The sequence below is a fragment of the Rosa chinensis genome, chromosome 4, assembly GCF_002994745.2.
Source record: "Rosa chinensis cultivar Old Blush chromosome 4, RchiOBHm-V2, whole genome shotgun sequence".
Classification (NCBI taxonomy): domain Eukaryota; kingdom Viridiplantae; phylum Streptophyta; class Magnoliopsida; order Rosales; family Rosaceae; genus Rosa; species Rosa chinensis.
This window is the reverse complement of record NC_037091.1, coordinates 39,018,324-39,031,691: the sequence shown is the minus strand read 5'-3', so window position 1 is coordinate 39,031,691 and position 13,368 is coordinate 39,018,324. Positions and strand designations below refer to the sequence as shown.

The window sequence follows — 13,368 nt, the reverse complement described above, 5'->3', positions numbered from 1 at the left end:
TTCAAAATAGCGTTTCAGACGCTCAGACCTAACCAAAATTCTCATTGGTTGCTTCTAAAGCCTCTCCCTTGTTTTACTAAGCCCGTTCCTTAGGGAAATTAGGACTGAGACCGTCCTATGCAAAGGATATGACAATACTCATTCTGTTCTTACAAAGAATCCGTAGGGATTTTGTGGATTGATTCAACCAACTTGCGGACGCTTAAATATTTTATGATGTTGGTTGACACGCAAACACCCTGGTCACGTGTTGTGCCATTGTCCACCTATAAATGCTGCTTATGCTACACTCCTAGCACATATCATATGACAATGGGCTCACTCCCCAAATCATCCTATTCAGTCAATTGGATTTGACTATGCTAGTGAGTTTACATCGAAGACTTTCGATGGTTATTGCATTTGGGACTGATGTTGGACATCATATTCCCATGAGCACACTCAAATGGTCTCGCGGAAACGACTACGATGGTAGTCCGGACATTGGTAATGCGCACCAACCTCCTTATATCTGCTTGGGGTGATGCAATATCACATGCAGCTGTGCTAATTCATCTACGACCCACTGTCACTCAATCTACCTCTGCGATACAGCTAGTGACTGGGTACAAATATCGTACTTACGCATATTTGAGTGTGCCATTTATGTGCCAATTGCGCCGCCACAGCGCTCTATAATGGGTCCTTACAGACGAATGGGCAACTACGTTGGATTTGAGCTTCCAACAATTGTTCGCCACTTAAATGCCCTTGCTAGGCGATCTCCTTACCGCTAGATTTGCGGATGTCACTTTGATGAGACAGTCTTCCCGTCGTTAGGGGGAGATAAGAACACGAATGTTCAATAGGAACGACAGGAATTGTTGTAGTCTGTCCCCACTATGTCTCATCTTGATCCCTATTAAAGTGACGAGATCACACAAATATGCTGCAAACATGCCTGCAAGGAAGGACGTCCCTACGAGAGGACGTAGCGCCACCCTACACGGAGATAGGCATGGCGCCAACGCCAAAGAGAGTGGCACTCTGGCATTACAGGCCATGGCCCCAGCTAGGATGCGTGGAGAGGCCCGTGGGTTTGAAGGATACTTTGGTACATTCCAATCCTTTGATCATCAAGACTCAAAATCCGCCTCATGAGAATCTTCCAGGTTATGGTTATCGTTGGGGGACGCCTCAACGTCAGAACCTATTCCTGAGAATATAGAGCTCTATGAAACTGACACTAGTGTACATGAGACGTGGGATAGAAACTCCATCATAATTGATGATGTAGCTACGTATTTCATTGCGCATAAGTTTGTTGAGTCCAATGATATCGAACCACGCTCCGTTGATGAATGAATGCCAACGTAGAGAGTTTTGGCCTAAATGGAAAGATGCGATCCAGGTTAAGATGGATTCTCTAACGAAGAGGAAGGTTTTAGAGCTAGAGATGTCAACACCTCCTAACATAGAACCTGTTGACTAATGGGTCTTCGTTAGAAAGCGTAGTGAGAAAAAGAGATGGTAATCTCACCTTATGGCGCAAGGCTTCTCACAAAACGCCCTGAAATCGACTACGATGAGACAGATTCTCTCGTATTGGATGTCATTGCACTCCACTACCCTATCAGTTTGGTAGTTTCCGAATAACTGAACATGCAGCTTACAAATGTGGTCACTACGTATCTCTATAGGGATCTTGATACGGAATATACATGAAGGTTCATGGTGAACTTCATTTACCCAAGTCAAGTAGCTCTAGACCACGGAGCGCGTTTACAAAGAGGTTGAAACGCTCACTAAAGCGACTACTTGATTGGGAAGGGATATGCCCACGCGTTTCCATAACAAGTTTCAGATTCTATCGCGGTTCATGTTGAACATGATCTTCATTAGAAGCCTTTAAAGAGTTAAGGGAAACCGCTGAACACTTGAAATCCATAGTTTGAGATGAAGGATTTTGGGAGGACACGATTATGTCTCGGTTTGGAACATGAGCATCGTGTCGATAGATGCTTAGGCATTTTGACAAGGTCAAGCCTTCAAGCACCCCCATGATCGTCCATAGTCTTGATCCTGAAAAGGATTCTCTTCGTCGAAAGGATGATGACGAAGATGTGCTAGAGGCAGAAGTGCCTTACTTAGTACAATAGGCGCATTATTGTACTAATCCCAATGCACAAGACCGGACATCTCATATGTTGTGAACTTGTTATCTAGATATAGCTTTGCGCCAATGCGACGCCATTGGACTGGTGTAAAAGATATCTTTCGATATTTGAGATGTATGATTGATATGGGCATGTTTTATCCCTACAAAGAGATGATGGATTCGGACCCATCACACACCAGGAATGCCGCCAACACTAGCCTGCGTCCACTATCCCCATCCCAAAACAACATGTGTTTTGGAAGGTTTTGCTGATGTTGGGTATCTCTCTGACCCACACAATGGTCATTCCCAATCCGGTTAAGTGTTCACCATGGGAAAAGACCGTGACATCTTGGAGGTCTACATAATAGACCCTAGTTGCTATATCTTCGAACAATGTAGAGATCATTGCTCTTCACAAAGTGGTTCGTGAATGTATATGGATTGGATCCATAATTACGCATGTTCGAAGCAATTGTGGTTTGAAGTCTACCACAGATGAGCCTACGAGCATTTAGGATAATGCTACTTGTTTTGAACAAATGAGGCAAGGCTACATCAAAAGCGACAAAACCAAGCATAATCAGCAACAACAGGCTCTCCTCAAGATCAAAGTGAATTAGGTTCGATCTGAGGATAGTGAGGCAGACTTGTTTACTAAGTCATTGCCCAAATCCACGTTCGAGAAGCATGTGGCAAGAATTGGCTTGCGGAAATTATCTGAACTCCCATGATCGTAGTCATCAGGGGGAGGCGCAGACATCAGGGGGAGATGTCTACATGTTCGTCTCGAATCGTGAAGGGTGTGTTATGCTCTTTTTCCCCTTCGACCGAGGTTATTTTTGTCCCACTGAGTTTTTGTTACTCGTCAAGGTTTTTAATGAGGCAACGAGAGAAGCACCGCTTTTGGGCAGCACAAGGGGGAGTGTTCAAGGAAAACCTAATATGTGTTTAGCCCAAACTCTAGGTTACTTGACCTAGTGGTAATAGGATTTAATTAGAAGGATCTAGAATCCTAATCAATGTAGAATTACTTTCCTTGTATGATTGAGATTCTATGCAGTGTACTCCTCTATATAAAGAGGCCCCTATTATCAATGAGAATACACAGCGATTATCTCTCAATTTCTGATTCCCTAAAACACAACTATAATATTTACATGTTTGATTACTGAATTACGATAAACTACTACAATTGTGATTACAAATTGCTTTTGATGTCATGAATATATTACAAGTTCAAAAAGTAACAAGTCCACGTCCGTTATAGCCCATCTTCATCTGCAATTTCATGCCGATGCCCTTTGTGTGCTTCCCGAACTCCCCAATATTCAGATCCCCACCGTCGTCATAGGGTTTCACGGCGGATCTGACGGGCCTGGGGGGCTCCGCGGCGAGCTTGGTGGATGAAACGACGGCGTTGCAGCCGCGGTCTCGCCTCATGCGTTTTCTAGAGCCGTCGTTGTCTCCTTCGTCGACGTCGTGGTCGGAGGAGGAGAAAGCGAGAGCGAAGATGCGGAGATTTCCTTCCGAGGTCTCAACGACGCGTCGGAGATTGTCCTCCTTGCGCTTGCGAGAAAGGCGATCGATTTCAGATCTCAAATCCATCGATCTCAGACCAGATTCAGATCTGCAGAGCCTCTCGATTTCAGATCTCAAATCCATCAATCTCAGATCAGATTTAGATCTGCAAAAGAGACCGAGAGAAAGAGAGAGAGATTGAGAAGAGTGAGAGAAGTAGAGAGAAAATCCTAACTCTTCCTCGCAAAAGCGAATTGACGAATTTAAGCGACCGAGAGAGAGAGAAACAGAGACAGAGAGACAGAGACAGAGGAAAAAATGAAGTGGAGGAAAAATGGAGACGCGTTCCCTATTTATAGATTTGGAGAATCCAGAAACGAAGCTATTAAAATAATAATAAAAAAGGGGAATTCCCTGTGAATAATTGCGTGGCTTATACGCAGAACTTGTCATTGGGCCTACTGGGCCTGTACAGCTGTCAATAGGAGAAGGACCAATCGGGTTTAAGGTTTTAAATCCCAATTCGAATAGGATTGGATTAAATTGAGCTAATTTAGGGTAGAGATCGCTATTTCATTCTTTTAACAAGCCAAATTGGACGAGAGAAATTTGGAATGTGTAATTACTCAATGCCACTCCTATAGTTGTTTGTCTCATTTTTTCATCAAACTTTCACCTATACCCTTCATTAAATAAATAAATGAGAAAAAACTTTTTTAAAAAAATCTTAACTCTTTTTTTTTTTTTAGATGACCTTCACAATGAGGAAAAAATTGATGCCTCTAAGATTTTATCAAATTCAATATATGTCAATATCTTCATGATCTATATAGTCATGATATATTAAAATCAGTAAAACCATGGCTCAGTCGGTTGTTTTGCAAACGAAGTGATTGATGATGATGTATTCATGTAACCAAGATATATTTGATGATTTTATAACCTCTTTCATTATGTTTCAACCAATTTGATTACTTGCTAGTTCTTCATGTGAACTACAATTATTTCATTTATCATTAACGTTCATGTATGATCTTGAAGAGAGGTCGATTGTATCATGATCAAAGACGAGGAGAAAATTTAACCTATAAAAAAATATTTAATTATTATTTTGCTATATAAAGCATTTAATGTTCAAAAAAAAAAAACATATAACTCTTATTTTATTTTTGTAGATTTTTTTTTGTTTATTTATTAATAAGGGGCATAGATGAAAGTTCAACGGCAAAGAAATATAGATATGTGCATTAAGTAATTGGGGATGTATATATAAAACTTCTCGTCGGAGAATTGAGAGCAGCAGCTAAAGATCCAATTGATAGAGGAAGCGCCATAGAGATTAAGTAGGGACTGGACCATGTCGAATTTTGCGAATTCCGAAAACAAAGTAAATCAAGAGGAAGGAGGTGACCTCCTTGGAGAGAGAAATGATGGAAGTGGCTGAATGCAGGCGAGATGTGAATCTGATTGTGAAAACAATGAGGGAATATGAGCCGCAACTTGGAACAGAAATGTGACAAGAAGAAGTCCAGACAATGTTTCTACGTGCGGCCACCTGAGGAACGAGAGAGACCTGTCTTTGTGTGCACACCTCAGTTACCAGAGAGAAAGTGCAGGAACCGGAGAAAATTACTGTAACCCACTCCTTAGACCTGAGGACAATACCAAAACCACTCAGCAAACTAGCAAACTTACCCTATATGGTTTGGTTTACTAATCAATGTCTTACATGGTATGTTGAATTTCAATGATGTTTGATTCTTTGGAAGTTTGAATTCAATCCCTATGCAGAGTAATTATGAACAATGGAAACAGAAAATTAAGCTGAAGAATAGTACTTCATCATTTAATATATCATCAGTCATTGATCTAATTTTGATCCTCTATAGAATAATGGGGTCTCCTACTCCCCCCTCAATCATCATTCTAACAATTTTAGACATCAATTTAGATTTTCAAAAACTATATTAAAGTGAATAATACAATGCGTGTCAAATCTAGAATGAGTATACCAAAGTAATAATCCAATAGTGGATTTTGGTAATGCGAAGTAATACTATACGATGATCATTATACAAAGAGGTCGATCAAATATTGTCAACTTGCCCTTCTCTTTGTCCATACTGTGAAGAACAGTGATATAAACCCCGAGATAAACTCAACCCTACCTCCAAATGCCCAAGATCGAAGCCTGTTGCAAATAACCAAATCAGAATTTACTGAAAGCCATCACTTGTTTGATCTAGAAGAACATCAAAATATACCAGTGTCGAAAGCACGAATACAATGATCACCTGAAAGGCAGAGCATGATTGTAGAAACCCATTCCTTATCCTTAAGGCACACAGGGGTTCAATAATCTATAGTATGGGGAAGGAGCTATCAGCAACTACAAATCCTGAGGTTGTTGTATCATCTCTCTCTAACAGATGTTGAATTTGATTCCGGATCATCGTTCTCTTGACTTAACTGGCTGTTCAGAATTTCCAAAACATTATCTGGTGGACATTTATCTGCCAGATTCTTTGTAGATGTTTGGCAGAAGCATTCTGGCCAAGAATTTGTATAGAAAGACTCAGGTGAGATCCGCTTGTGAGGGCCGCCAAGGTTTGTTTTTAGCATCACTTGCCTAACAGCTTCTTCGAAACCTGATTTTCGTCCTTTTTCACGATCAATGAAGATTGGAGCAAGGGCTTTTCTATCAGGTCTAATTGTGGTCCGGAAACCATAATAGAGGCGGTGTCCAAGGAGATTGTTGGCAAAGTTGCTAGGTCCATCATATGTAGGCATAAAAATATCAGAAAGTAGACAAACCATGTAATCCACTGCAGACCCTATTAATCCCTGGGTGTTCTCTGGTAGCTCATCTGAGTGCTCCACAGAACTGTGGTTCTCAAGGTGAGGGAACAAAGCACGGAATGGTTTCATGAATCTCTCCCCACCAAATAGTTCACCAGCAGCTAGGTATATCCTGGTAGAATTGTTAAATTCCATTGCGCGTAAAATAAGACCGACCTGCATAGAAAATGGTCATACTTAAGTACTTATGAAGAGGAAATGGCATCTATGGCCTGCTATCACAAAATGGAAAGCAAAACATAACAAGATAATGATACTAAGTATTATCCATCCGGGGTGATGTTATATTCTTGATGTCCAACATCAAAACAAGTTTCTGGACCACATAGCCAAAAGAACATTAAGAAGAAGACAATATCACCTCTTCTGGAGTTAATGGGCATTTTCCGATTGCTCTTCTTTCCTTATAAACAAGCTTCTTTGGTGCAAAATTTTCATTTCGATACTTCTTCAAAATCTCTTGCTCTTTTGGGTTAAAGATATCAAAGCACCTGCAAACCCATCATACCCAATGGTATACTGTTGTCAGAGCCATTATCTCTCAGCCTCTGAATTTCATTCATGAACTAAAAAGATATCCCTTGTCTGGATATGCAAGCTAAATAATTGGAATGACGTATAGAAAAATAGTCTAGTCAGTCTATCAATCAATAATAGAAACCAGTAAATGAGATAACAATAAAGGTAAAAAAAACCTGTTTGGTCAATTATTGTACCAAAATCTTACCCAGCAAATGCCAGCATATCCATCTCAAAACGAAGATGTATAGACATGAAGTGACCTTGTGTACGGAGCTTATCAACTATTGATTGACTTAACTTCATAATATTTGGCTTAAATATCAGAGCATGATAGTTAACCCTGCACCTCAGCCGTTGGTACTCGGCGTTGTCAATTTCTTCCGCCAAACGATGTGAAAAGGGAGTTAGATAGATAGCCCCATGCTCCTTCATTTTCTGAAGAGCATCTGTAGTATACCAACTGATAGGAGCATCTCTTGGTGGTCGGAGCTGAAACAAGGTTTCGAGGAAGAGAGAGTAAATACTTCACCTATTGAAAAGTATAGTTGATTTCCAATTATAAAATGTAATGAAAACAAATATGGACTTTAATCACTTTATACCTGTACAGCTTTTATCTTCTTGGTCTTCCCATTTTTGCGAATTTCGGGCATCCTTTCTACAATATTTACATCAAACCTTAATGACTTGATGAAATGCTCAACATCATAGATTCCCTGAAAACCACTACACGTGGTAAAGATAACATCACTGAGTCAAAATTTTTCAATGATTTATACTGTTTATACAACAAGCATGAAAAAAGAACAGAGTCCTTACTCACAATTCCTCAAAACAAAATCCTTTCTTTGTGAAGTTATTTATTGTTTATGATGTTTTAAGAAGTTGAAGCGAGATATTCATATGACCATGCCAAAGGTTCTGCAGGATTATGCATTCATGCATTAATTTTGCATATTTAATTTACCATTTACCAATTTTTAGCCAGGTTCTTGACATAAACTGCCATACATTATTTAGAGCAAAGAAACTAAGATGGTTGCATCTATTAACCTCTTGTGCACCACTGAACAGTAGACAAAGACAGCTGAGCTATCCTACATATAGACCAAAGAGATCTCTTCTTTTGGTATACTTGAGACTTCAAATTCAGGGAAGAAGGTCATTTCTGATGTTAGCCCATCTAATGAGCTTTTACATTTCCAAGGGAACAAAGTTCAACTTTCTTAATCTCCTATATCCTATTTAAACCTGTAAGCACTGTAACTCAGAGCTAGAGAACTCAAGCAGAGGAATCAACCTGTGTCAACCTGTTTCCCAGAAAATATTTTGATTGGTTTGCAACTATTAAACTTCTCTCATACAAGTCCCAAGAGAAGAGTGTTCCTAAGCTCAACTAACAGAATAAACTGGAAAAGTTTAGGCCATATTCATCAAATGTTTATATGATGTAAGCTTTAATTACTTCATTCCTATGAAGAAATTCCATCTGAAAGAGAAAAAAAAAATATATGCAACCAATTCCTCCTTGATAGCCAAACTATACAAACCAGTAACTAGGGAGGCCTACTTTATGGGATACATATACCATATAGCCTTGCACCCGTCACAGTTTTATCTATCTCATCCTTCTTGGTTTAATGGCCTCAATCAGAAATTTACAAACTCGTAGTTCAGGAAAAGGAATTTGAATGTGCCAGGTGAAACAAGATCTCTAATGTTAATTAAGGGTTACAGAACAATTGAAAAATACCTGTCATCATGCCAAAATGAGTTTGCATCCAATTCCGGCAGCACAAGGGTAGCATTCATTATTCTTGCTGCCAGAACTGCATTGCAGATCTAAACCATCCAAGAGAGGACAGAAAATATTTACTTGTAAGAACAGGAGTGAAATATGGAATTACAGAAAATAGGGGAAAATGAAAAGATACAAACCGCAGTACGTTGTTGATTGAGACCACCATTACAGCGCACACGTAGGTAGCCGTTAGTCTCGCTTGGTGGAGCTGCCACAAAATAGAAGCATAAGTGCACTTGTTAAATTTTCTTTAGAAGTACAGAATTCATCAGAAAAAGAATGTCATACGAGGCCAATCCGATCGTGGAGCTGATGACGGCCTCCAACCTCGAGAGTCAGCACTTCTCCTAAGTTTTTCCAAATTGATCTGCATATGCATGCTAAGAGAATTCAGAGTCCAAGTTTCAACAAACAAGTAGAATACACTTCCACTGTTTTGAAAATTCTATTAACATAAGATCATCCACCTTGTATGAAACTTTCAAGACACTTTTGAACAGGAAGAAAGATGTAGCAGCCTAAACACGTTCTTTCTTCCCTATTGGAGACTACTATAATTATTCATAAGCTTCTAATGAGTATAACTTCACTCCAGTCTCCTTCTCACCAATTTTTTTCTTCACCGGGGCCACCACAAAGTACACCCTAGAAAACTCCTAGTAACATTGAGATGCTGATTTATCCTCAAACACATCTCACATGGGTACTTTGGAATTCAGTTCTTTTATGTCCTTTTTTCTTTTTCATAGATGTGACCAGATTAATTTGTATGAAATTATATTTTCTTGATTTATATAAACTTTGAACTTCTCCTGAACCAATAATTTTGATCAACCTCTTAGAAGATATTGCATCATCATCATCTTAATTACATCCTTTATTAATCAGAAATTTCAACAATCTCATCCGTACCAATGATACTACTCAGTTCCTCCACTACCAAACAACCTAGGGATTGTTTGAATGCTGCCAAAGATCTCAACTAGCACTTAACCACTACTTCAACATGATAGGCATACCTAGCACCCTAATTCAAATCATTCAAACACTAATATCATTTCAACTTACAGACCACCGCATTAGGGTTCCAGGCATGAAAAATGTTCATAAAACTAATCACAAAAACCTATAACACACAGACAGCAATTCTGGAATCAAAATTGAAGGCGCTAACCTCAGAGCGATAGCCAAATCTAGTAGCACCGCCACTGGTGGAGGCGGACGTAAAGAGCAAGGAAACGGTGCAGATCAAGAGGACGACAACGGCGAGCAATAGCTTCCCAATCTTGGCCTTCACACTCGCTCCTCCTCCGACTTGCTTCGCATGCTGCCGATTATAAAGCCCCGCTCTGCATCAAAATCAATTTCAAAAATTTTCAGATCGTTTCAGTCGGCTTTAGGCAGAAATGTTTAGAGTCGGAGTGAAGATTTAGCTAGCTACCTTCGATTTGCTTCTGTTTTTTTTTTTTTTTTTGGTCAATAAGAAGATTCATTGAAAAGAAAGCAAAGTACAAACAAAGCCAGAAGAAAAAGGAACAGAAACAACTGAGAACAGAAAGACTTAAAGCAAACAAACTAAGGCGAGAAAATTAAGAAAAAGCTGCAGCTGCCGGACTTGAAATCAGTCTGGGGGTGTAGGTATTTTGGGCTGTTCACCATTCAATACATGATTTCCCTTTGTCACAAGGAAACCGGAGCATTATGGAAACAAAGATAAAAGATCAAAGGATCGGATCTTGAAGAAAAGATTAGGCCAAATTAAGTCATTGATCTTGAGTTTAATATGTTTTGATTCCATATCTTTTTTATGCTTTTTGATTGATATGCATATCAATCAATTTGATTCAATAATCTATTATGCATTAAAGAGGGATTTAAACATGCATATCAATTTGAGATCTTGGTTAGGAAAGTTTCGATTGCACATTCAAAAATTGTTTTAAAACCTTTCTATATTTTTTAATTATTTATTAAGAAAAGATTTGATTGAGGGGGAGAGTTTCTCCCCTATAAAAGGTTTCTAAACGAAAGTTAGTGTGGGGTTTTTTGATTACATGAAATTGCTCTAAATTGATTTATAAGAGTTGTTCACATCGTTTTTCTGACAAAACCCTCTTTATGTGTTTCATGTATTCCATTGCAAAATCATTCATATTTATTCTCAAGATCGTGATTTAAATTGAGAGCAAGAAGAGTTGAAGGTTGAGTATCTTGAATGTTGTATTAGGAGTTAGAACAGTTGTAAAACAAGTTAGCATGTGTTGCTAAGTGAGAGTGTTTGTTAAGAACAACACGACTTGTATTCTGTAAACCTAGTGATTCATATTGGATTGCATTTTCGTGTTGGCTACGTCAAAAGCCACGCAGTGAAGTTTCCTCAGTGGAGAGGTTTACACTGCGTTAGCAAATCTTCGTGTTATGTATCGCATTTCTTTTAAAATAAATCTCTAAACATAACGGTACTTCAAATAATTGTTCCATCAGGTAATTACAATTGGCATCAGAGCGGGTTCTAGATTCTTCTAGTGATCCCGGGAAAGATGGAACATTCACGCGATAGAGCTGCTGGTGGATCTGTCAATAGTCCTCCATGGTTCGATGGTGGTTGTGAAAAGTATACTCAGTGGAAGATATACATGAAATCATATCTCTACGCTCAAGATGAACATGTGTGGAATATTGTGGAGAATGGATGGACTGTACCTGTGATAAAAGCAAAAGGAGAAAGCTCTTCCACTGTCACTCCCAAACCAAGAAAGGACTGGACTGAAGAAGAAGTTCGTGATCTGCAAGCAGACTTCAAAGCCAAAAACAGCATCTTCACAGCTCTATCTGAGCGAGAAAAATTGAGAATCAGTCATTGTGATACTGCCAAGCATGCATGGGATCTTCTACAGACTACATACGAGGGAAATAAAAAGGTACGTGCTCAGAAATTACAAGCCTTGATCTTTGAATTCGAGACAATGACCATGGGAGATGATGAAACAGTAGATGACTTTCATGGTAGAATTCTCAAAATCTCTGGTCAATGTCGTAGTCTGGGGGCACTCTTTGATGAAGACAAGATTGTCAAAAAGATACTCAGAGCGCTGCCAGAAAAATTTCATTCAAAAGTCACAAGCATAGAGGATTCATTTGATATTGATGAGTATCCACTCGATGAACTCATCGGAAATCTTAAAACTTATGAAATGAGATTGAAGCCTGAGAAGAAAAATAAAGGTGTGGCCTTCAAGGCTATCAAAGAAGAGGAAGAGGAGACACTGGATCTTGCACTATTGACAAAGGAATTTAAAAAGTTCCTCAAAAACAAGAACTCATCCAGAAATCTCAACACACCCAAGAAAAATTCCTACAATGGCAGTAGCAGTAGTGATTACAACAACAAGAATGGGAGAGCAAACTTCAAGGGAACTCATTCAGGCAAAACTAAGTGTTATGAGTGTGGTGGCTATGGTCATATTTCTACTGACTGTGGAAATAGGAAGCATGGAAATAGCAACAATAAATCACTTCTCTCAACCTAGAGTGATGACGAGTCTCAGGAAGTTGAAAATGTTGCGTTTGTGTCATCACTTCTACCTGACTCCGATAGTGATGAAGCCTTCTCTGATGATGAAACAAATATCCGCTGCAGACAACTCTACAAAGCCTCAAAGGCAACTCTCCTCAAAAACTTGAGTTTGGAAAAAGAAGTTGAATTCCTGAGAAGCGAAAAAGAAAAATTAGAGAAACTTTTGGAGACATCACAATTTGCATGGGAACTGGAAAGAAGCAAACATGTAGGTGAACTAGCAGAATTGCAAGATGACCAGATATCTTCAACTTGGAAGAGTGAAAAGACAGAGTATCTCAACAGAATCAAAATACTAGAACTGGAAGTTAAAGGACAACAAGTATTGAACTTGGAATTATTAGCTAAAGTTGAGATCTTGCAAGATGAGTTACGATCAACTCAAGAAAAGTTCAACAAGTTCGATGTTAGCTCTAGTTCCATGTCCAAGTTGCTTGGATCAGGAAAAGCTCCTCATGACACTTCTGGATTAGGGTACAATGGAGAAAGTTCCAAGAGCACTAAGTTCGTAAGAGCATCGAGATCATCTGTTGAAAAGAAAGAAGCTTCCATGGATAATCAAGTCACAGTCATGAAGAAACGGAGGGAAGATCAACCACCACCAAACTATTAGGTAATGCTTGACCAAGAATCCACCACTGGTAGAAACAGGTACGCTAACTCTAGAACTTTCATTCCTACTTGTCATCACTGTGGTAAGATAGGACATATCAGACCTAGATGCAATGAAAGATTTTCAAACTCACAAGTTTCTCAAGAAAAGTGTACTGTTGAATCTCTAAAGTATGAGCTTGAAGAACAAAAGGAACTCATTAACAAACTAACTGAACTGTTCTCTAAGAAAGATCTTCAAACTGAAAGAAGAAAAGATGTCTGGACTAAGAAAACTGTATTTGATGCTACATGTCTCTTTGCATATGCTAATACAACTCATATTGAGGCAACTTGTTT

At 39.0% G+C, this 13,368-nt stretch overlaps 2 protein-coding genes across 2 annotated transcripts; one reads left to right on the top strand and one right to left on the bottom strand.

Annotated features, from left to right (window-relative positions):
- Positions 1-5,604: 5,604 nt before the first annotated feature.
- On the bottom strand, positions 5,605-10,301 carry LOC112201014 (O-fucosyltransferase 1; the record flags this gene model as incomplete). Its single annotated transcript, XM_040518748.1, has 10 exons — positions 5,605-5,849; positions 5,953-6,673; positions 6,879-7,008; positions 7,245-7,528; positions 7,642-7,765; positions 8,793-8,881; positions 8,978-9,048; positions 9,129-9,207; positions 10,015-10,189; positions 10,282-10,301. Coding segments are annotated over 9 exons (1,575 nt in total), but the record flags the coding sequence as incomplete, so codon positions are not given.
- A 1,505-nt stretch (positions 10,302-11,806) lies between these two features.
- On the top strand, positions 11,807-13,030 carry LOC112199264. Its single transcript, XM_024340305.1, has 2 exons — positions 11,807-12,241; positions 12,371-13,030. Exons 1-2 carry the CDS (start codon positions 11,807-11,809, stop codon positions 13,028-13,030), a joined length of 1,095 nt encoding a protein of 364 aa, XP_024196073.1.
- Positions 13,031-13,368: the final 338 nt, after the last annotated feature.